Source organism: Hyla sarda, chromosome 4 (assembly GCF_029499605.1).
Source record: "Hyla sarda isolate aHylSar1 chromosome 4, aHylSar1.hap1, whole genome shotgun sequence".
In the NCBI taxonomy this organism is placed as follows: domain Eukaryota; kingdom Metazoa; phylum Chordata; class Amphibia; order Anura; family Hylidae; genus Hyla; species Hyla sarda.
In genome coordinates this window covers 21642005-21660781 of record NC_079192.1, presented here as the reverse complement: position 1 = coordinate 21660781, position 18777 = coordinate 21642005, and the positions used below count along the sequence as shown (strand labels likewise).

Genomic DNA, 18777 nt, shown 5'->3' with positions numbered 1-18777 from the left:
ACTCAGGATCAGTACAGGATAAGTAATGTAATGTATGTACAGTGATCTCACCAGCAGAATAGTGAGTACAGCTCTGGAGTATAATACAGGATATAACTCAGGATCAGTACAGGATAAGTAATGTAATGTATGTACACAGTGACCTCACCAGCAGAATAGGGAGTACAGCTCTGGAGTATAATACAGGATATAACTCAGGATCAGTACAGGATAAGTAATGTAATGTATGTACACAGTGACCTCACCAGCAGAATAGTGAGTACAGCTCTGGAGTATAATACAGGATATAAATTAGGATCAGTACAGGATAAGTAATGTAATGTATGTACACAGTGACCTCACCAGCAGAATAGGGAGTACAGCTCCGGAGTATAATACAGGATATAAATTAGGATCAGTACAGGATAAGTAATGTAATGTATGTACACAGTGACCTCACCAGCAGAATAGTGAGTACAGCTCTGGAGTATAATACAGGATATAAATTAGGATCAGTACAGGATAAGTAATGTAATGTATGTACACAGTGACCTCACCAGCAGAATAGTGAGTACAGCTCTGGAGTATAATACAGGATATAAATTAGGATCAGTACAGGATAAGTAATGTAATGTATGTACACAGTGACCCCACCAGCAGAATAGTGAACGTTATAATAGTAATTTGAGGTGGACAATCTACAACCAGCCCTCGAGGATGTGACATTACAGATACAGAGACAGCATGGAATCTTGTCATAAATATATTTATAAATTCATTATAATGTAAAAAAAAAAGTACATCATAATAATGTAAAAAGTCATAGAAAAGTCAATCATTACTGTACAGTTATTGGTAGCAAAAGTAAAACAGAAAAATATTTGTAAAAAAAAAATACAAGTAGAAAACATTGTGAAAAACTTCTATTGCTGGCCTTGTGCCTGCATTGCCTCAACCTACAGCGATGGTCTCCTACATTTGTCTTTTAAGCTGTGGTAAAACCACAAGTCCCAGCATGCCCTGAGAGCCTGCAGCTTCACCTCAGTTTGCAGGTCTGGAGATATCAGCCAATACCCCACAAATCTTCAAACTATGTTGGGCCGACCATACATGGATAAACTTGGTTCCCATTGGCCAGTCTTAGGATTGTCAGCTGGATTCCCCATGTAGGGTGATGGTTTGGGCCGCAGGTTGGATGGCGATCACATAGCATCGTCCGCCTTGTATACGGGACATCACAGGGGCTTCCGCTTCAGTCCCAATACAGCGATGAAGATGATGATCTCTGTGAGGGCCGGGAGGGCGCTATGGAAAGAGGACAGATATCAGGGCATGGATTATTATCCTGATCAGTGTATTCCAACCAAAATTACAACTCCCATCCTTTCAGTACTTATCAGCTGCTGTATGCTCCAAAGCAAGTTGTGTAGTTCTTTCCAGTCTGACCACAGTGCTCTCTGCTGACACCTCTGTCCATGTCAGGAATTGTTCAGAGCAGGGGAGGTTTGCTATGGGGATTTGCTCCTGCTCTGGAAAGTTCCTGACACAGACAGAGGTGGCAGCAAAGAGCACTGTGGTCAGACTGGAAAGAACTACACAACTTCCTCTGGAGCATACAGCAGTTGAAAGGATTAAGAATTTTATATAGAAGTAATTTACAAATCTGTTTAACTTTCTGCCACCAATTGATTTAAAAAAAAAAAAAATCTTTAGAATAAAGGGGTACTCCACCCCTAGAGATCTTATCCCCTATCCAAAGGATAGTGTATAAGAGGTCTGATCTTGGGGGACCCGCCGCTGGGGAGCCCCGCGATCTCCCTGCTGCAGCCAGCGTTCGTTTAGAGCATCAGGAGCAGCGCCAGAGACTTGTGACGTCACGGTCACGCCTACTTGTGATGTCTCGGCCACGTCCCCTCAATGTAAGTCGATGGAAGGGGGCATAACGGCCATCATGCCCCCTCCCATAGACTTGCATTAAGGAGCATAACCGTGATGTCATGAGCCTCCGCCCCGCATCGCCAGTCATCCGGCACGGAGCAAAGTTCGCTCCGTGCACCGGATGTCTGGGGTGCCGCAGCTGAGATCCCGAGGGTCCCCAGCGGCAGGACCCCCGCGATCAGACATCTTATCCCCTATCCTTTGGAGGTAAGATGTCTAAGGGCGGAGTAACCTTTAAGTTTCAGACCTTTAACCCCTTCCCGCTATGGGACGTATGCATTCGTCCAAGCATCCGACACTTTCGCGCATTTGGACGTATGCATACGTCCTAGCGAGCTCCGGCACTGCCGTGGGCAGCGCAGGAGATCGGCGACGGGACCTGGCTATTAATCACAGCCGGAGTCCCGCCGCAGCCGCGATCGCGTCGGTCCCGGCAGCATTAACACCCTAGATGCCGTGATCAATACTGATCACGGCATCTATGGTGTTGACAGGGGGAGCGCTCTCCTCCTGTTCACCAACGGCGGTGCCGTGATACGACCACAGGTCGCCGTTGGTTGCTATGGCAGCAGGAGGTCAGATCATTACCTCCTGTATGCCTGCTACGGAAGCCTGTGAGATCTGCCGTAAAAAAAATAACATAAAAAAGCGCAAAATTCCCCAATTTTGGTACAAAAAGCGGAATAAAAAAGATCAAAAGGTAGCACGTAACACAAAAATTATACCAATAAAAAGTACAGCTCATCCCACAAAAAATAATCCCTCACTCAATGGTGTCGGACGAAAAATAAAAAAGTTACGTCTGTTGGAAAATAAATGGCAGAAAAAGAATCTTGCTCAGAAAAGGAAAAAGAACATAGAAATCTATATAAAATGTTATCGCCATAATCCTACCGACCCACAGAATAAATATAACATCACTTTTACTACACAGTGTACACCATTAAAAAAAAGACAGAAATGTTCCAGTTTTTCACAATATTTTGAAGTTTTTCACAAAAAATGCTGCATGTGTCAACAAAAATGCACCAGTTATATAAAGTACAATATGTCGCTCCGCTCAGAAAAAGCTTTCTAAAGATATTACCATTTAAAGAGATACATGTCAAATAAAAAATTAAAAAAAGCCTGGTCATTGAGGTAAAAAATGGGTCCGTCCTTAAAGGAGTACTCCAGCGCAAAATAACTTATCCCCTATCCCCTATCCAGTCTGCCGGGAGTGAAGTTTTGTCCCCAGCAGAAAGCCGCGGCAGACACTCCCCCTCCATGTATCTCTATGGGATTCATGGAGGGGGAGTGTCGGCCGCCGCATCATGCGGGGAAGGAACGCCCCCTTTCCTGTATATTGCCGCGGCCCCGTACCGAAGATTGCGGGGGGCCCCAGCGCTCGGATCCCCCGCGATCTATAACTTATCCCCTATCCTTCGGATAGGGGATAAGTTATTTTGCACTATAGATGTCCTTTAAGGGGTTAAAGATACATGAAAAATTTTAATCACTTGGGGCCAAAAGACCCCATATTATTACAATGAGCAGGAAGAGGCGCGCGGTAGAGCGCTTCACTCACCAATTCGCTTTACTGGACGGCCCTATAGACTTGTATGGGGCCGTCCTGTGAGGCGGGAAGGAGATCACCCAGAACCAGGGGGTGAAGAACGCTGTAGCGCCCACTTCGTCCCTCTTTCTCCTGATCTATGGAGTTCTCAAAACTCATCAAAACCTTTCACATATTTCCGTGACATGTCAAAAGTGTTTTTTTCCACATTAAGGGTTGCGTTCACACGTGCGCATTTTTGCTGCAGATCTGCTGCAGATTTGCTTCTGCAGATTTTGCTGCCCATTAAAGTCAATCTGGCTGCCGCAAAAATATGCACATGTGAACGCACCCTAAGGGTCTATTCACACGTACAGTATTCTGCGCAGATTTGATGCGCAGGATTTAAAGCTGTGTCCAGTCATTTAGTTTACATTGACATCTGCAGCAGAAAATCCTGTGCATCAAGTCTGCGCAGAATACTGTACGTGTGAATAGACCCTAAAGGGACACTTTAAAGGGGTATTCCAGGAAAAAACTTATATATATATATATATATATATATATATATATCTCAACTGGCTCCAGAAAGTTAAACAGATTTGTAAATTACTTCTATTAAAAAATCTTAATCCTTCCAGTACTTATGAGCTGCTGTAGTTGAGTTGTTCTTTTCTGTCTAAGTGCTCTCTGATGACACCTGTCTCGGGAACTGTCCAGAGTAGAAGCAAATCCCCTTAGCAAACCTCTTCTACTCGAGACAGACAGAAATGTCAGCAGAGAGCACTGTTGCCAGACAGAAAAGAACAACTCAACTTCAGCAGCTGATAATTATTGGAAGGATTAAGATTTTTTAATAGAAGTCATTTACAAATCTGTGTAACGTTCTGGAGACAGTTGATATATAAAAATATATTTTTTTTTCCCTGGAATACCCCTTTAAGATGGAAAGAGCACCATTAGCATGGTGGAGGTCCCTAGGAATATAGGGGGTCCCCATTCACCAGTCCCCCCCCCCCCCCCCCCCCTCTCCAGCTAACCCATAGTGTACCTGCAGAAGCCAAAGATATACCAATAAGCGGTGCACTCCCACTGCTGGGTTACAAACAAGGACAGGCTGACCGATGCCGAGCAGTGAGCGGCCAGGGCTGACACCAGAGAGTCAAGGAAGAGGTAAGTCTACAATCCACATACAGGGAGGAGACTCCCAGTACTTACCTGCACAGAGCAAATATCCACCAGTACACGGCGCACGTCCAGCCCTCAAACAGGTAGAAAAGAAGAGCAACGCTGGCGCTGACGTGGGCTCCGATGGCTTCAGCGCGTAGGAAGGGGTTATGGACAAACAAAGCAAAGACTACACGAGTGGTCTCCAAACTGTGGACCTCCCGGCCGTTGCAAAACTACAACTCCCAGCATGCCCAGACAGCCGTTGGCTGTCTGGGCATGCTGGGAGTTGTAGTTTTGCAACAGCTGGAAGGTCCACAGTTTGGAGACCGCTGGACTACACTATACATGGATAAAAGAACGGCGCCCTCTGCTGACAAATGTTGCTTATTGCAAAGGGGAATAAGATTCATAACATAACCTGCCAGTAGATGGCGCTGTACGATTAACAATGTGCTTGTGTACAGAGAGGACAGAAGGGAGTGCAGTCACAGTGTTTCCCAAGCAGGGTGCCTCCAGCTGTTGGAAAACTACAACTCCCAGCATGCCCGGACAGCCGTCGGGGTGGAGTCTCATCACTGTACCTGATAATCTAATTAGGATGCTGGAAATTAGACTCCGGTTTATCTGCCGTTTTGGTAAAAAAAAAAATTCTTCACAGTGATCTGACTTATAACGACAACTGAGATTTGAAGTCTTATTGCTTTTTGGCTGTTTTTGCTGCTATAGTTAACTGTTATACTACCAGATCCCATTCATATAGCAGCAGCAGTATACAGATAGAGCTGGAGGGGAGATGTATAACTACTATATATCCTGATCCCATAGAGATAGCAGCAGCAGTATACAGATAGAGCTGGGAGGGGAGGTGTATAACTGCTATACATCCTTATCCTATAGACATAGCAGCAGCAGTATACAAATAGAGCTGGAGGGGGAGGTGTATAACTACTATATATCCTGATCCCATAGAGATAGCAGCAGCAGTATACAGATAGAGCTGGGAGGGAAGGTGTATAACTACTATATATCCTGATCCCATAGAGATAGCAGCAGCAGTATACAGATAGAGCTGGGAGGGGAGGTGTATAACTGCTATACATTCTTATCCTATAGACATAGCAGCAGCAGTATACAAATAGAGCTGGAGGGGGAGGTGTATAACTACTATATATCCTGATCCCATAGAGATAGCAGCAGCAGTATACAGATAGAGCTGGGAGGGAAGGTGTGTAACTACTATATATCCTGATTCCATAGGGATAGCAGCAGCAGTATACAAATAGAGCTAGAGGGGAGGTGTATAAATACTGTACATCCTGATCCTATAGAGATAGCAGCAGTATATAGACAGAGCTGGAGGGGAGGTGTATAACTACTGTATATCCTGATCCCATAGAGATAGCAGCAGCAGTATACAGATAGAGCTGGGAGGGGAGGTGTATAACTGCTATTTATCCTGATCCTATAGACATAGCGACAGCAGTATACAGACAGAGCTGGAGGGGAGGTGCATAATTACTGTATATCCTGATCCTATAGAGCAGCAGCAGTATACAGATAGAGCTGGGAGGGGAGGTGTATAACTGCTATATATCCTGATCCTACAGACATAGCAGCAGCAGTATACAGATAGAGCTGGGGGGAGTATAACTACTATATATCCTGATCCCATAGAGATAGCAGCAGCAGTATACAGATAGAGCTGGGAGGGGAGGTGTATAAGTGCTATATATCCTGATCCTACAGACATAGCAGCAGCAGTATACAGATAGAGCTGGAGGGGATATGTATAACTACTGTATATCCTGATCCCATAGAGACAGCAGCAGTATACAGATAGAGCTGGGAGGGGAGGTGTATAACTGCTATATATCCTGATCCTATAGACATAGCAGCAGCAGTATACAGATAGAGCTGGGAGGGGAGGTGTATAACTACTATATATCCTGATCCTATAGACATAGCAGCAGCAGTATTCAGATAGAGCTGGGAGGGGTATAACTACTATACATCCTGATCCCATAGAGATAGCAGCAGTATACAGATAGAGCTGGGAGGGGAGGTGTATAACTACTATATATACTGATGCCATAGAGATAGCAGCACAGCAGTATACAGATAGAGCTGGGAGGGGAGGTGTATAACTAATATATATCCCGATCCCATAGAGACAGCAGCAGTATGTAGATAGAGCCGGAGGGGAGATGTATAACTACTATACATCCTGATCCCATAGAGATAGCAGCAGTATACAGATAAAGCTGTGAGGGGAGGGTTCTGGTTGCTGCCAGAATGGATCTGGCAGGTAATGATTTAACCCCCTAATTCACACAAAGTCAGCTGACCCTGGACAGACCACTTCCTTTGACACATTAAGCACTTTGATTTTCGGTAGGTTAGATTGGTGATCACATGACTCAGTTACAGTAATGAAATGCATGGATGTAGCTGAGCATGCGTAGGATTAGTGATGAGTGTGCATGATATGGGCAAAAAAACCTGGAGTGCTTCTTTATATGTGGATATGCTGTGCCTAGTAGTCATCCGGGCCTCAGCTGATGCTATCTGCGGCGCCCCCTGTGTCCTGCACCTGCCCTCATCTATATGTTCTGAACTGGTATGTGACGAAGTCTGGAAGGATACAGAGGACGCCCTGGGTGTTGTTGAACATAGACACCCCAGAGAAGAATCCAGCGAGTTCAATGACGAACATCCCCAATGTCACAGACAGAGCCACGATCAACCTGAGGAGAGAGAAAGAGGGTTATAGGGGGAGGAGCCTACTGGATATGTATCACCATGCAGGGGGAGGAGCCTACTGGATATGTATCACCCTGCAGGGGGAGGAGCCTACTGTATATGTATCACCCTGCAGGGGGAGGAGCCTACTGTATATGTATCACCCTGCAGGGGGAGGAGCCTACTGGATATGTAACAGCCTGCAGGGGGAGGAGCCTACTGTATATGTAACACCCTACAGGGGGAGGAGCCTACTGGATATGTAACACCCTGCAGGGGGAGGAGCCTACTGGATATGTAACACCCTGCAGGGGGAGGAGCCTACTGGATATGTATCACCCTGCAGGGGGAGGAGCCTACTGGATATGTATCACCCTGCAGTAGGAGGAGCCTACTGTATATGTATCACCCTGCAGGGGGAGGAGCCTACTGGATATGTATCACCCTGCAGGGGGAGGAGCCTACTGGATATGTATCACCCTGCAGGGGGAGGAGCCTACTGGATATGTAACATCCTGCAGGGGGAGGAGCCTACTGGATATGTAACACATTGCAGGGGGAGGAGCCTACTGTATATGTAACACCCTGCAGGGGGAGGAGCCTACTGGATATGTATCACCCTGCAGGGGGAGGAGCCTACTGGATATGTATCACCCTGCAGGAGGAGGAGCCTACTGTATATGTATCACCCTGCAGGGGGAGGAGCCTACTGGATATGTATCACCCTGCAGGGGGAGGAGCCTACTGGATATGTATCACCCTGCAGGGGGAGGAGCTTACTGTATATGTATCACCCTGCAGGGGGAGGACCCTACTGTATATATATCACCCTGCAGGAGGAGGAGGCTCATAGCCCCTTCTATATGTATCACCCTGCAGGAGGAGGAGACTCATAGCTCCTTCTATATATATCACCCTGCAGGAGGAGGAGACTCATAGCTCCTTCTATATATATCACCCTGCAGGAGGCGGAGACTCATAGCCTCTTCTATATATATCACCCTGCAGGAGGAGGAGACTCATAGCCTCTTCTATATATATCACCCTGCAGGAGGAGGAGACTCATAGCTCCTTCTATATATATCACCCTGCAGGAGGAGGAGACTCATATATACTCCTTGACAAAGCCGGTCATGGTGAAACGCGTTGGAGGTGATTGCAGGGACGTGGAACCCATCCTCTTTTTACATGTGGGGTCAAGTATTTACATTCTGACACCTTTACTTTCAGCACCTTAATTTTTGGTTTCTTGCACTGTTTTCCCCCTTTTTTTATATTTATTGTATACACGTATATTTCTGTGTTGCACATTGCACCTTATATATTTTTATCTTTAAGGTTACATACACTTGTTATGCTTTAAATTGAGTGTCACATTGCACGTATATATATTTTTTAGCAAAAGGTGCTTTTATGATCCATTGGTGATCAGTTGACCCCGACATTTACGTCTTCCCTCTTTACAACTTCTTTATATTCTTTTCCCGTCCCTGCTATCCTTTGCATTTTTTAAGCTCATTTATTTACATATATATATATATATAAAATATTTTTTAAATAATTATACACATTATCAAATTGCGCTAATGATTAGTATTTTTATGTATGTTATATAGCTATATATTATTACCAACTTTTCTTGCTTGTGTATGATATATGTATTTTTTGTAAAATAAAATCATATTTATTAAATTCTATGGTTATTGATTTCTTAGATTAATATATTTTCTATTTATTTTATTATATACATTTTTTATTCTTGGTGGGTTTACCCTATACGCTGTAGTGGCGTATTTATAGGTTATTCTCCTTCTATATATATATCACCCTGCAGGAGGAGGAGACTCATATATCCTTCTATATATATCACCCTGCAGGAGGAGGAGACTCATAGCTCCTTCTATATATATCACCCTGCAGGAGGAGGAGACTCTTAGCTCCTTCTATATATATCACCCTGCAGGAGGTGTTGACTCTTAGCTCCTTCTATATATATCACCCTGCAGGAGGAGGAGACTCATAGCCCCTTCTATATATATCACCCTGCAGGAGGAGGAGACTCATAGCTCCTTCTATATATATCATCCTGCAGGAGGAGGATACTCATAGCTCCTTCTATATATATATCACCCTGCAGGAGGAGGAGACTCATAGCTCCTTCTATATATATATCACCCTGCAGGAGGAGGAGACTCATAGCTCCTTCTATATATATATCACCCTGCAGGAGGAGGAGACTCATAGCTCCTTCTATATATATCACCCTGCAGGAGGAGGAGACTCATAGCTCCTTCTATATATATCACCCTGCAGGAGGAGGAGACTCATAGCCCCTTCTATATATATCACCCTGCAGGAGGAGGAGACTCATAGCTCCTTCTATATATATCACCCTGCAGGAGGAGGAGACTCATAGCTCCTTCTATATATATCACCCTGCAGGAGGAGGAGACTCATAGCTTCTTCTATATATATATATATATCACCCTGCAGGAGGAGGAGACTCATATATCCTTCTATATATATCACCCTGCAGGAGGAGGAGACTCATATATCCTTCTATATATATCACCCTGCAGGAGGAGGAGACTCATAGCTCCTTCTATATATATCACCCTGCAGGAGGAGGAGACTCATAGCTCCTTCTATATATATATCACCCTGCAGGAGGAGGAGACTCATAGCCCCTTCTATATATATCACCCTGCAGGGGGAGGAGCCTCATAGCTCCCATGTTCATTTTGCTACTTACTGGGTATCAGCAGCGTTGTACTGGTCTTGAGTGTAATCCACAGGTAGACAGGCGAGGACATTGTTGCCCTAGGAAAATCCATATTACAGATGATTTTTATTGCTGTTCTCAGATAGTAAAATCAGTCAGTCCACCCACCCCTGAGACCAATACAGTATTTTCTGCTAACTTTACAGTGTATATACAACAGAAACAATGAGACCAATCATCTAAAGGGCGATTCGGGGAGAGGGATTGTTACCCTGATCACATGACTGAGTATGGATGAGATTAAGGCATCTGTCTGAATCCCAGAGCGACAGCTGTTTGGACCAGAAGTCGATTTCTCTATGAGAATCACAGTTACCTCTGGTGCACACACAGCAGTCACTGTGGGAATCAGTCATAAGGGCGAACAGTAATACCCCAATGGCATCGTATTTGGGAAATAAAGCCACAGGTAAGAGAAGGAGCACTGCCCCTATTATCCAGAATGAGAAAAACATAGATGCTTTCTGCCAGAAACAACTCCACCCTTGTCCTCAGGTTGTAAGTGGTATTGCAGTTCAGTTCTATTGAAGTGAATGGAGCATAGATGTAATACTAAACACAACCTAAAGACAGGGATGGCGCTATTTTTCGAGAAAAGCTATAATATTCTTCTTATCCTGGATAACCCCATTAAAGGGGTACTCCGGTGGAAAACTTTTTTTTTTTTTATCAACTGGTGCCAGAAAGTGCTCTCTGCTGACCCCTTTTAAGAACTGTCCAGAGTAGAAGAAAATCCCCATAGAAAACATATGCTGCTCTGGACAGTTCCTATAATGGACAGAGATGTCAGTAGAGAGCACTGTGCTCGTGATGTCAGCAGAGAGCTTTGTGTTTCAAAAAGAAAATAATTTCCTCTGTAGTATTCAGCAGCTAATAAGTACTGGAAGGATTAAAGGGTACCTTTCATCAAAAAAAAAACTTTTGATATGTTATAGATTAATGTATGCAGAATAACTTTCCAATAGCATGTTATTAAAAAATATGCTTCTTTCTATTTAATTTTCAACTTTGAAAAAATGACCACTAGGGGTCTCCCTACCAGTCCTTTTTTTTTTATAGATTTCAGACTCATGCTGGAGTCCTAAATCTCAGACTGCAGCAAGGACACAGACAAGCTCAGCACTGCTCCCTGCCAGGGAGTGAGTCTGTGTCCCGGCTGCAGTCTGAGATTTAGGACTCCAGCATGAGTCTGAAATCTATAAAAAAAAAGGACTGGTAGGGAGACCCCTAGTGGTCATTTTTTCAAAGTGGAAAATTAAATAGAAAGAAGCATATTTTTTTAATAACATGCTATTGGAAAGTTATTCTGCATACATTAATCTATAATATATCAAAAGTTTTTTTGATGAAAGGTACCCTTTAAGATTTTTTTTAATAAAAGTATTTTACAAATCTGTTAAACTTTCTGGCACCAGTTGATTTAAAAAAATAAAAATAAAAAAGTTTTCCACCGGAGTACCACTTTAAAGGAGTACTCTGGGATATAAAAGCATATTCCCTATTCTAAGGATAGGGTATAAGTCTCAGATCGCAGGGGGGGTCCGACCACTGGGACCCCCTGTGATCTCTCATACAGGGCCACTGGCTCTCTGTCCAATAGCACGTGTCGACCACCGCACAAAGCAGCGACCGGCACGCCCCCTCAATGCAGCGCTATGGAAGAGGCGAAGATTGCTGAACGCAGCGCTCCGGCTCTCCCATAGAGATGTAGTGAGGGGGCGTGTCAGCCGCTGCTCCGTGCGGTGGTCGAACACGCCCCCTCCCTGCGGACTGCCCCATACAGGAGATCACGGGGGTCTCAGCTGTCGGACCCCCTGCAATCTGCTACTTATCCCCTATCCTTAGAATAGGGGATAGGTTTTCATATACCAAAGTACTCTGAGTATACATTCACATGAACATAATCCCCGTTGTGTTTTTTTGGTTTTTTTTTGGGCAGCTGAATATCCGCAAGCAGATTACGTACATGTGAACGTACCCTAAGGGCCAGTTCACACGGAGAATTTCAAAGAATAAAGATGTTCTGCAGCGGAAACTTTGTTGCGGAACTTCACTGACAGCAATGGGAGGCTGCCGCAAAGCCGATTCCGCCCGGACTTTCCACTGAAAAATTATGCAGCAAATTCTCAGTGTAAATGGGCCCTAACTCCACTTGCTGTCAGTGAATAGAAACAAAGGTGGCTGCACTTGTAACAACATAGTGATGTCATAGACTGTCGTAGGGTTTTATTTTGAGCTTTCCTTTAATAGTTGGATGGGGGTCAGTGGCTGTTGCTCGTCCTGCCGCTGCGATGGTGGAGACTCTTACCCGTGACCAGAATATGGTGATGACAATGACCAGGTGAGCCGTCAGCGTCAGGAAGCGAGCGGGAACCAGACTGCTGACAACCGCCATGACACCTGCAACGCACAGACAGACCGTTATATCAGATTATATAAAGATGTCAGATGTTTATTGCAGCACTTAAAGGGGTACTCCGCTGCTCAACGTTTGGAACAAACTGTTCCGAATGCTGGCGCCGGGGGCTGGTGAAGTCATAGCCACGCCCCCTCATGACATCACGCCCCACCCCCTCAATGCAAGTCTATGGGAGGGGGCGTGACGCAGTCACGCCCCCTCCCATAGACTTGCATTGAAGGGGTGGGGTGTGACGTCATGAGGTGCGTAGCTATGATGTCACGAGCTCCCGGCTCCAGCGTTCGGAACAGTTTGTTCCAAACACTGAGCAGCGGAGTACCCCTATAACAACTTATCCATAAAATCGGACCCCCCCGCCCGCAATCTCCAGAACAGGCCCCCCCCCGATTCTCCTCACTGCATGGAGCCGTAGACGGCACTCACTCCATGTATTGTCTATAGTAATGCCGGAGATACCCGAGATCTAGATAGGGGATAAACTGTTAAAGGGGTACTCCAGTGGAATTTATTTATTTTTTAAATCAAATGGTGGCAGAAAGTTATACAGATTTGTAAATGACTTCTATATAAAATTCTTAACCCTTCCAGTACTTATCAGCTGCTGTATACTACAGAGAAAGTTGTGTAGTTCGTTTCAGTCTGACCACAGTGCTCTCTGCTGACACCTCTGTCCGTGTCAGGAACTGACTAGTCTCTAGACAGTTCCTATAATGGACACTGGTGGCAGCAGAGAGTCAGTGAATAATTAGATGATCGGCAAGGGTCACAACACTGGGACCACCTCAATCCTAAGAACGGAAGTAAAATATTCTCCAGAGTGACCGTGCGTGCTTGGCCGCACTTCATTCATTCTCTATGGCCTAGGAATGCAACCTGCGGTCCTCCAGCTGTTGCAAAACTACAACTCCGAGCATGCCCTTTGGCTGTCCGTGCATGCTGGGAGTTGTAGTTTTGCAACAGCTGGAGGCACACTGGTTGCGAAACACGGAGTTAGATAACAAACTGGTGTTTCGCAACCAGTGTGCCTTCAGCTGTTGCAAAAACTACAAATCTCAGCATGCAGTGACAACAGAAGGGCATGCTGGGACTTGTAGTTATGCAACAGCTAGAGGCATACTGCTACAACTCCCAGCATGCCCTTTGGCTGTCCGTGCATGCTAGGGGTTGTAGTTATGCAACAGCTGAAGGCACACTGGTTGCAAAACACTTGAAAGTTTATTACTTAACTTAGTGTTTCCAAACCAGTGTGCCTCCAGCTGTTGCAAAACTACAACTCCTAGCATGCATGGTCTGTCAGTGCATGCTGGGAGCTATAGTTTTGCAACAGCTGGAGGCACACGGGTTTGGGAAACACTAAGTTAGGAAACGGACAATGTTTCCCAACTAGTGTGCCTCCAGTTGTTGCAAAACTACAACTCCCAGCATGCCCAGACTGCACAGGCATGCTGGAAGTTGTAGTTTGGCAATATCTGAATGATCAGATGTTGCTGAACTACAAGTTATAGTTGGCAAAACTATAACTCCCAGCATGCACTGACAGACCATGCATGCTGGGAGTTGTAGCTTTGCAACAGCTGGAGGCACACTGGTTTGGAAACACTAAGTTAAGTAATAAACTTTCAAGTGTTTTGCAACCAGTGTGCCTTCAGCTGTTGCATAACTACAACCCCCACCATGCCTGCACAGACTGAGCATGCTGAGATTTGTAGTTTTGCAACATCTGGAAGAGCACAGATTGGAGACCATTATACAGTGGTCTCCAAACTGTGGACCTCCAGATGATGCAAAACTACAACTCCCAGCATGCACAGAAAGCCAAAGGCTGTCTGGGCATGCTGGGAGTTGCAGTTTTGAAACTCCCAGAGGCAGCGGTGAGATCGCTTTACGGCGATCTCACTGCTGCCAATGAAGATGCCGCACTGCTGCCGGAAACTCACTGCCGGGACCGCCTGGAGGACGCCGCTCGCGCCGGGACCGCTCGGGACACCGCATGGCCGGGTAAGTGACGCCGGGGGACGGGTAAGGGACACTTAGCAGAGCGGTGTGTGTCCCGATCCCCGTGATCAGGACTCACACACTGTGCTGCTAAGTATTCTCATAGCGAAACGCTGCTATCAGCTAGTCCAAAGGATAGGGGATAAGATGCCTGACCGCGGGAGTCCCGCCGCTGGGGACCCCCCGTGATCTTGCACGCGGCACCCCGTTTGTAATCAGTCCCCGGAGCGCGTTCGCTCCGGGTCCGATTACCGGAGACCACAGGGCCGACGGCGTGTGACGTCACGCCTCCGCCCCCGTGTGACGTCACGCCTCCGCCCCCGTGTGACGTCACGCCTCCGCCCCCGTGTGACGTCACGCCTCCGCCCCTCAATGCAAGCCCACGGGAGGGGGCATGATAGCTGTCACGCCCCGTCCCGTAGGCTTGCATTGAGGGGCGGAGGCGTGACATCACACGGGGGTGGAGATGTGACGTCACACGGGGGCGGAGGCGTGACGTCACACGCCGTCGGCCCTGTGGTCGCCAGTAATCAGACCCGGAACGAACACTCTCCAGGGACTGATTACAAACGGGGTGCCGCATGCAAGATCACGGGGGGTCCCCAGCGGCGAAACTCCCGCGATCAGGCATCTTATCCCCTATCCTGGATAGGGGAAAATATGTCTAAACACCAGAGAACCCCTTTAAGGGGTTAAATTAGCCCTTCTAATAAAAGTCTGGCCTGCTACTTTAATTCATCAAACAGGAATGACTAGCGACTAGAGATGAGCGAACTTACAGTAAATTCGATTCGTCACGAACTTCTCGGCTCGGCAGTTGATGACTTATCCTGCATAAATTAGTTCAGCTTTCCGGTGCTCCGGAAAAGGTGGATACACTCCTAGGACACTCCTTCCTAGGACTGTATCCAACTTTTCCAGCCCACCGGAGCATCGGAAAGCTGAACTCATTAATGCAGGATAAGTCATCAACTGCCGAGCCGAGAAGTTCGTGACGAATCGAATTTACCGTAAGTTCGCTCATCTCTACTAGCGACACCATCCTGCTCGCACAGCTGAGGGGTTGTTACAATGTATCTGCCAAAGCTGAACACAGGAACCAGCCAAAATTATGTCTCTCATTTTGACAAATTGTAACAAAGCGCAGCAGGAGCGGCGACGCCATCATGTGACCACCACCATGAGAAGATCCTAGAACTTTCTACTGGAATCTTTTCCTACCTGTTGCAAAACTACAATTCCCATCATGCCCGGACAGCCGAAGGCTGTCTGGGCATGATGGGAATTGTAGTTTTGCAACAGGTAGGGAATCACAGATAGGTTAACGTTATTTTTATCCATAGTGTTGAATGTTTATGACCCCCAAAAGCCATCCCTGACCATTATACTCAATAACCCACCGTTAATGACGTCATCACAAACCACTCATACGTAATAATCACCAGCACCCCCCTATTACCTGCAGCCCAGAGCCCGCCGCTTCTATTTCTCCTGCGTTGCTAAGCAACCATACGCCGGCGCGGCCGAGAAAGCGGCGCGTCTCGCGAGAACGCGACCAAGGAAAGGGACGCAGGAATGGGTTGATGACGTCACCGCATTCTCATTCGGTCTCCGCAGGGCTCCGACAATATGTCTGCCGCCCTTAGGGAACAATCCCCCCCCCCCACACACATAAAAGACACTGGGGGGGGGGGGGTGATAATGAAAGAGAAACAATAGGGAATTGCTAATATTATAGTTTCTGGTAGTAAATACAGCTCTATAGGTCTAGAGCCGGGGCAGTCTGTGGGGGTATTAAATGTTTAATCAATAATAATAATAAAAATACTAGATTTGAAGGTAAAATAGAAAATGTGAACTGGGACGTAAATGTAATTATTATTAGAAAAAAATAAATGTAAAAAAAAAAATACCAGTTGGCAGCGGTGGGATTCGAACCCACGCCTCCAGAGAGACTGGAGCCTAAATCCAGCGCCTTAGACCGCTCGGCCACGCTACCTTACTGGCTGTGTGAAGTGACTCCATGGGATCATTAGTGTCTCATCGTGACGTCACTCACTGTCAGGAGAATGGAGGGAGCAATGAAAGGGACCATCAAACAAAGGCTGTGAAGACAATGGTCTCCAAACTGCGCACCTCCAGATGCTGCAAAACTACAACTCCCAGCATGCCCGGACAGCCAACGGCTGTCCGGGCATGCTGGGAGTTGTAGTTTTGCGATACATAGTAGGTCTGCAGTTTGGAGACCACTTTTGTCCCCATTATTTAGACGCTGAAGACTCTCTCTATGGAGTGTAGAGAAAGACTGGTGCTGTTGCCCATAGCAACCAATCAGATTGCTTCTCTCATTTTTTAAGAGGCCTTTGAAAAATGAAAGAAGCGATCTGATTGGTTGCTATGGGCAACTGCACCAGTCTTCCTCTTCACCGATTTTGATAAATTTCCCCTATAGACTATATGGTTCCTCATGTCCGTAGACACATAGGTCTATATCCTGTGGCTTCCTGTCATGATAAAAACATTTTTTTTTTTTTAAATCCCCTTTTTGGGAATTGCGCCACATTAACCCCTTAACACCTTGATGACGGAGGGTTTTCCAGTTTTTACACTTTGTTTTTTTCCTCCTTACCTTTTAAAACTCATAACCCTTTCAATTTGGCACCTAAAAATCTGTATTATGGCTTATTTTTTGCGCCACCGATTCTCCTTTGTAATGACGTCAGTCATTTTACCCAAAAATCTACGGCGAAACGGAAAGAAAAAATCATTGTATGACAAAATTGAAGAAAAATGCCTGTTTGTAACTTTTGGGGGCTTCCGTTTCTACGCAGTACATTTTTCGGTAAAAATTACACCTTCTCTTTATTCTGTAGGTCCATACGGTTAAAATGATACCCTACTTATATAGGTTGGATTTTGTCGCACTTCTGGAAAAAATCATAACTACATGCAGGAAAATGTATATGTTTAAAATTGTCATATTCTGACCCCTATAACTTTTAAATTTTTCCGTGTACGGGGCGGTATGAGGACCCATTTTTTTGCGTTGTGATCTGAAGTTTTTAGCAGTACCATTTTTGTATTGAGGGGACTTTTTGATGTTTTTTTATTCATTTTTTCATTATATAAAAAGTGACCAAAAATACGCTATTTTGGACTTTGGAATTTTTTTGCACGTACGCCATTGACCGTGCGGTTAAATTAATGATATATTTTTATAACTTGGACATTTCCGCACGCGGCGATACCACAAATGTTTATTTTTATTTATATAGGTTTTTTTTTTTAATTGGGAAAAGGGGGGTGATTCAAACTTTTATTAGGGAAGGGGTTAAATGACCTTTATTCACTTTTTTTTTTCACTTTTTTTTGCAATGTTATAGGTCCCATAGGGACCTATAGCACTGCACACACTGATCTTTTACATTGATCAATGGTTTCTCATAGGAAACCATTGATCAATGATTCTGCCGCTTGACTGATCATGTCTGGATCTCAGGCACTGAGCAGTCATTCAGCGATCGGACAGCGAGGCGGAAAGGTAGGGACCCTCCTCGTGTCTTACAGCTTTCGGGATGCAGTGATTTAATCGCAGCGATCCCAAACAGCCCCCTGAGCTAACCGGCAATGTTTTACATTCACTTTAGATGCGGCGTTCAACTTTGTACGCCGCGTCTAAAGGGTTAATAGCTATTAGCCACGGGTCCCGGCCGTTATAGAAAGGGAGTGGGCGGAGGGCGTATAGGTACACCCTCTGTCCCCAACAGGTTAAGGACCAAACCCATTTTCACCTTAAGGACCAGGCCAATTTTATTTTTGCGTGTTTGTTTTTTCCTCCTCGCCTTCTAAAATCCATAATTCTTTTATATTTCCACCTATAGACCCATATAAGAGCTTGTTTTTTGTGTGTGACCAATTGTACTTTGTAATGAAACCTCTCATTTTACCATAAAATGTACGGCGAAACCCAAATTTTTTTTTTTTTTTATGGTGAAAATTTAATTGAAAACCACAATTTTGCACATTTTGGAGGGTTTCGTTTTCACGCTGTACACTTTATGGTAAAAATGACATGTTCTTAATTTTGTGGGTCAATACGATTAAAATGATACCCATGGCTAGATACTTTTCTATTTTTGTACTGCTTAAAAAAAAAATCTAAAACTTTTTGTACAAAATCAGTAATCTAAAATCGCCCTATTTTGACCACCTGTAACTTTT

General features: G+C 45.2%; 1 protein-coding gene and 1 non-coding gene across 4 annotated transcripts; both read right to left on the bottom strand.

Moving 5' to 3' along the window:
• Positions 1-711: 711 nt before the first annotated feature.
• On the bottom strand, positions 712-16121 carry TMEM107 (transmembrane protein 107). Of its 3 annotated transcripts, none has more exons than XM_056569083.1 (6): positions 16016-16121; positions 12451-12542; positions 10113-10180; positions 7265-7365; positions 4670-4766; positions 712-1284 (listed from the first exon to the last, which is right to left on the bottom strand). In XM_056569083.1, exons 2-6 carry the CDS (start codon positions 12535-12537, stop codon positions 1215-1217), a joined length of 423 nt encoding a protein of 140 aa, XP_056425058.1. In that variant the 5' UTR covers positions 12538-12542; positions 16016-16121; the 3' UTR covers positions 712-1214. The 3 variants fall into 3 exon arrangements, with proteins under 3 accessions (XP_056425058.1, XP_056425059.1, XP_056425060.1); XM_056569084.1 differs by lacking the exon at positions 4670-4766 and adding an exon at positions 4503-4599; XM_056569085.1 differs by lacking the exon at positions 16016-16121 and adding an exon at positions 15957-15980.
• Positions 16122-16473: 352 nt separating this feature from the next.
• TRNAL-UAG (transfer RNA leucine (anticodon UAG)) lies at positions 16474-16555 on the bottom strand. Its single transcript has one exon. It is a non-coding gene; the product is annotated as a tRNA-Leu (tRNA).
• Positions 16556-18777: the final 2222 nt, after the last annotated feature.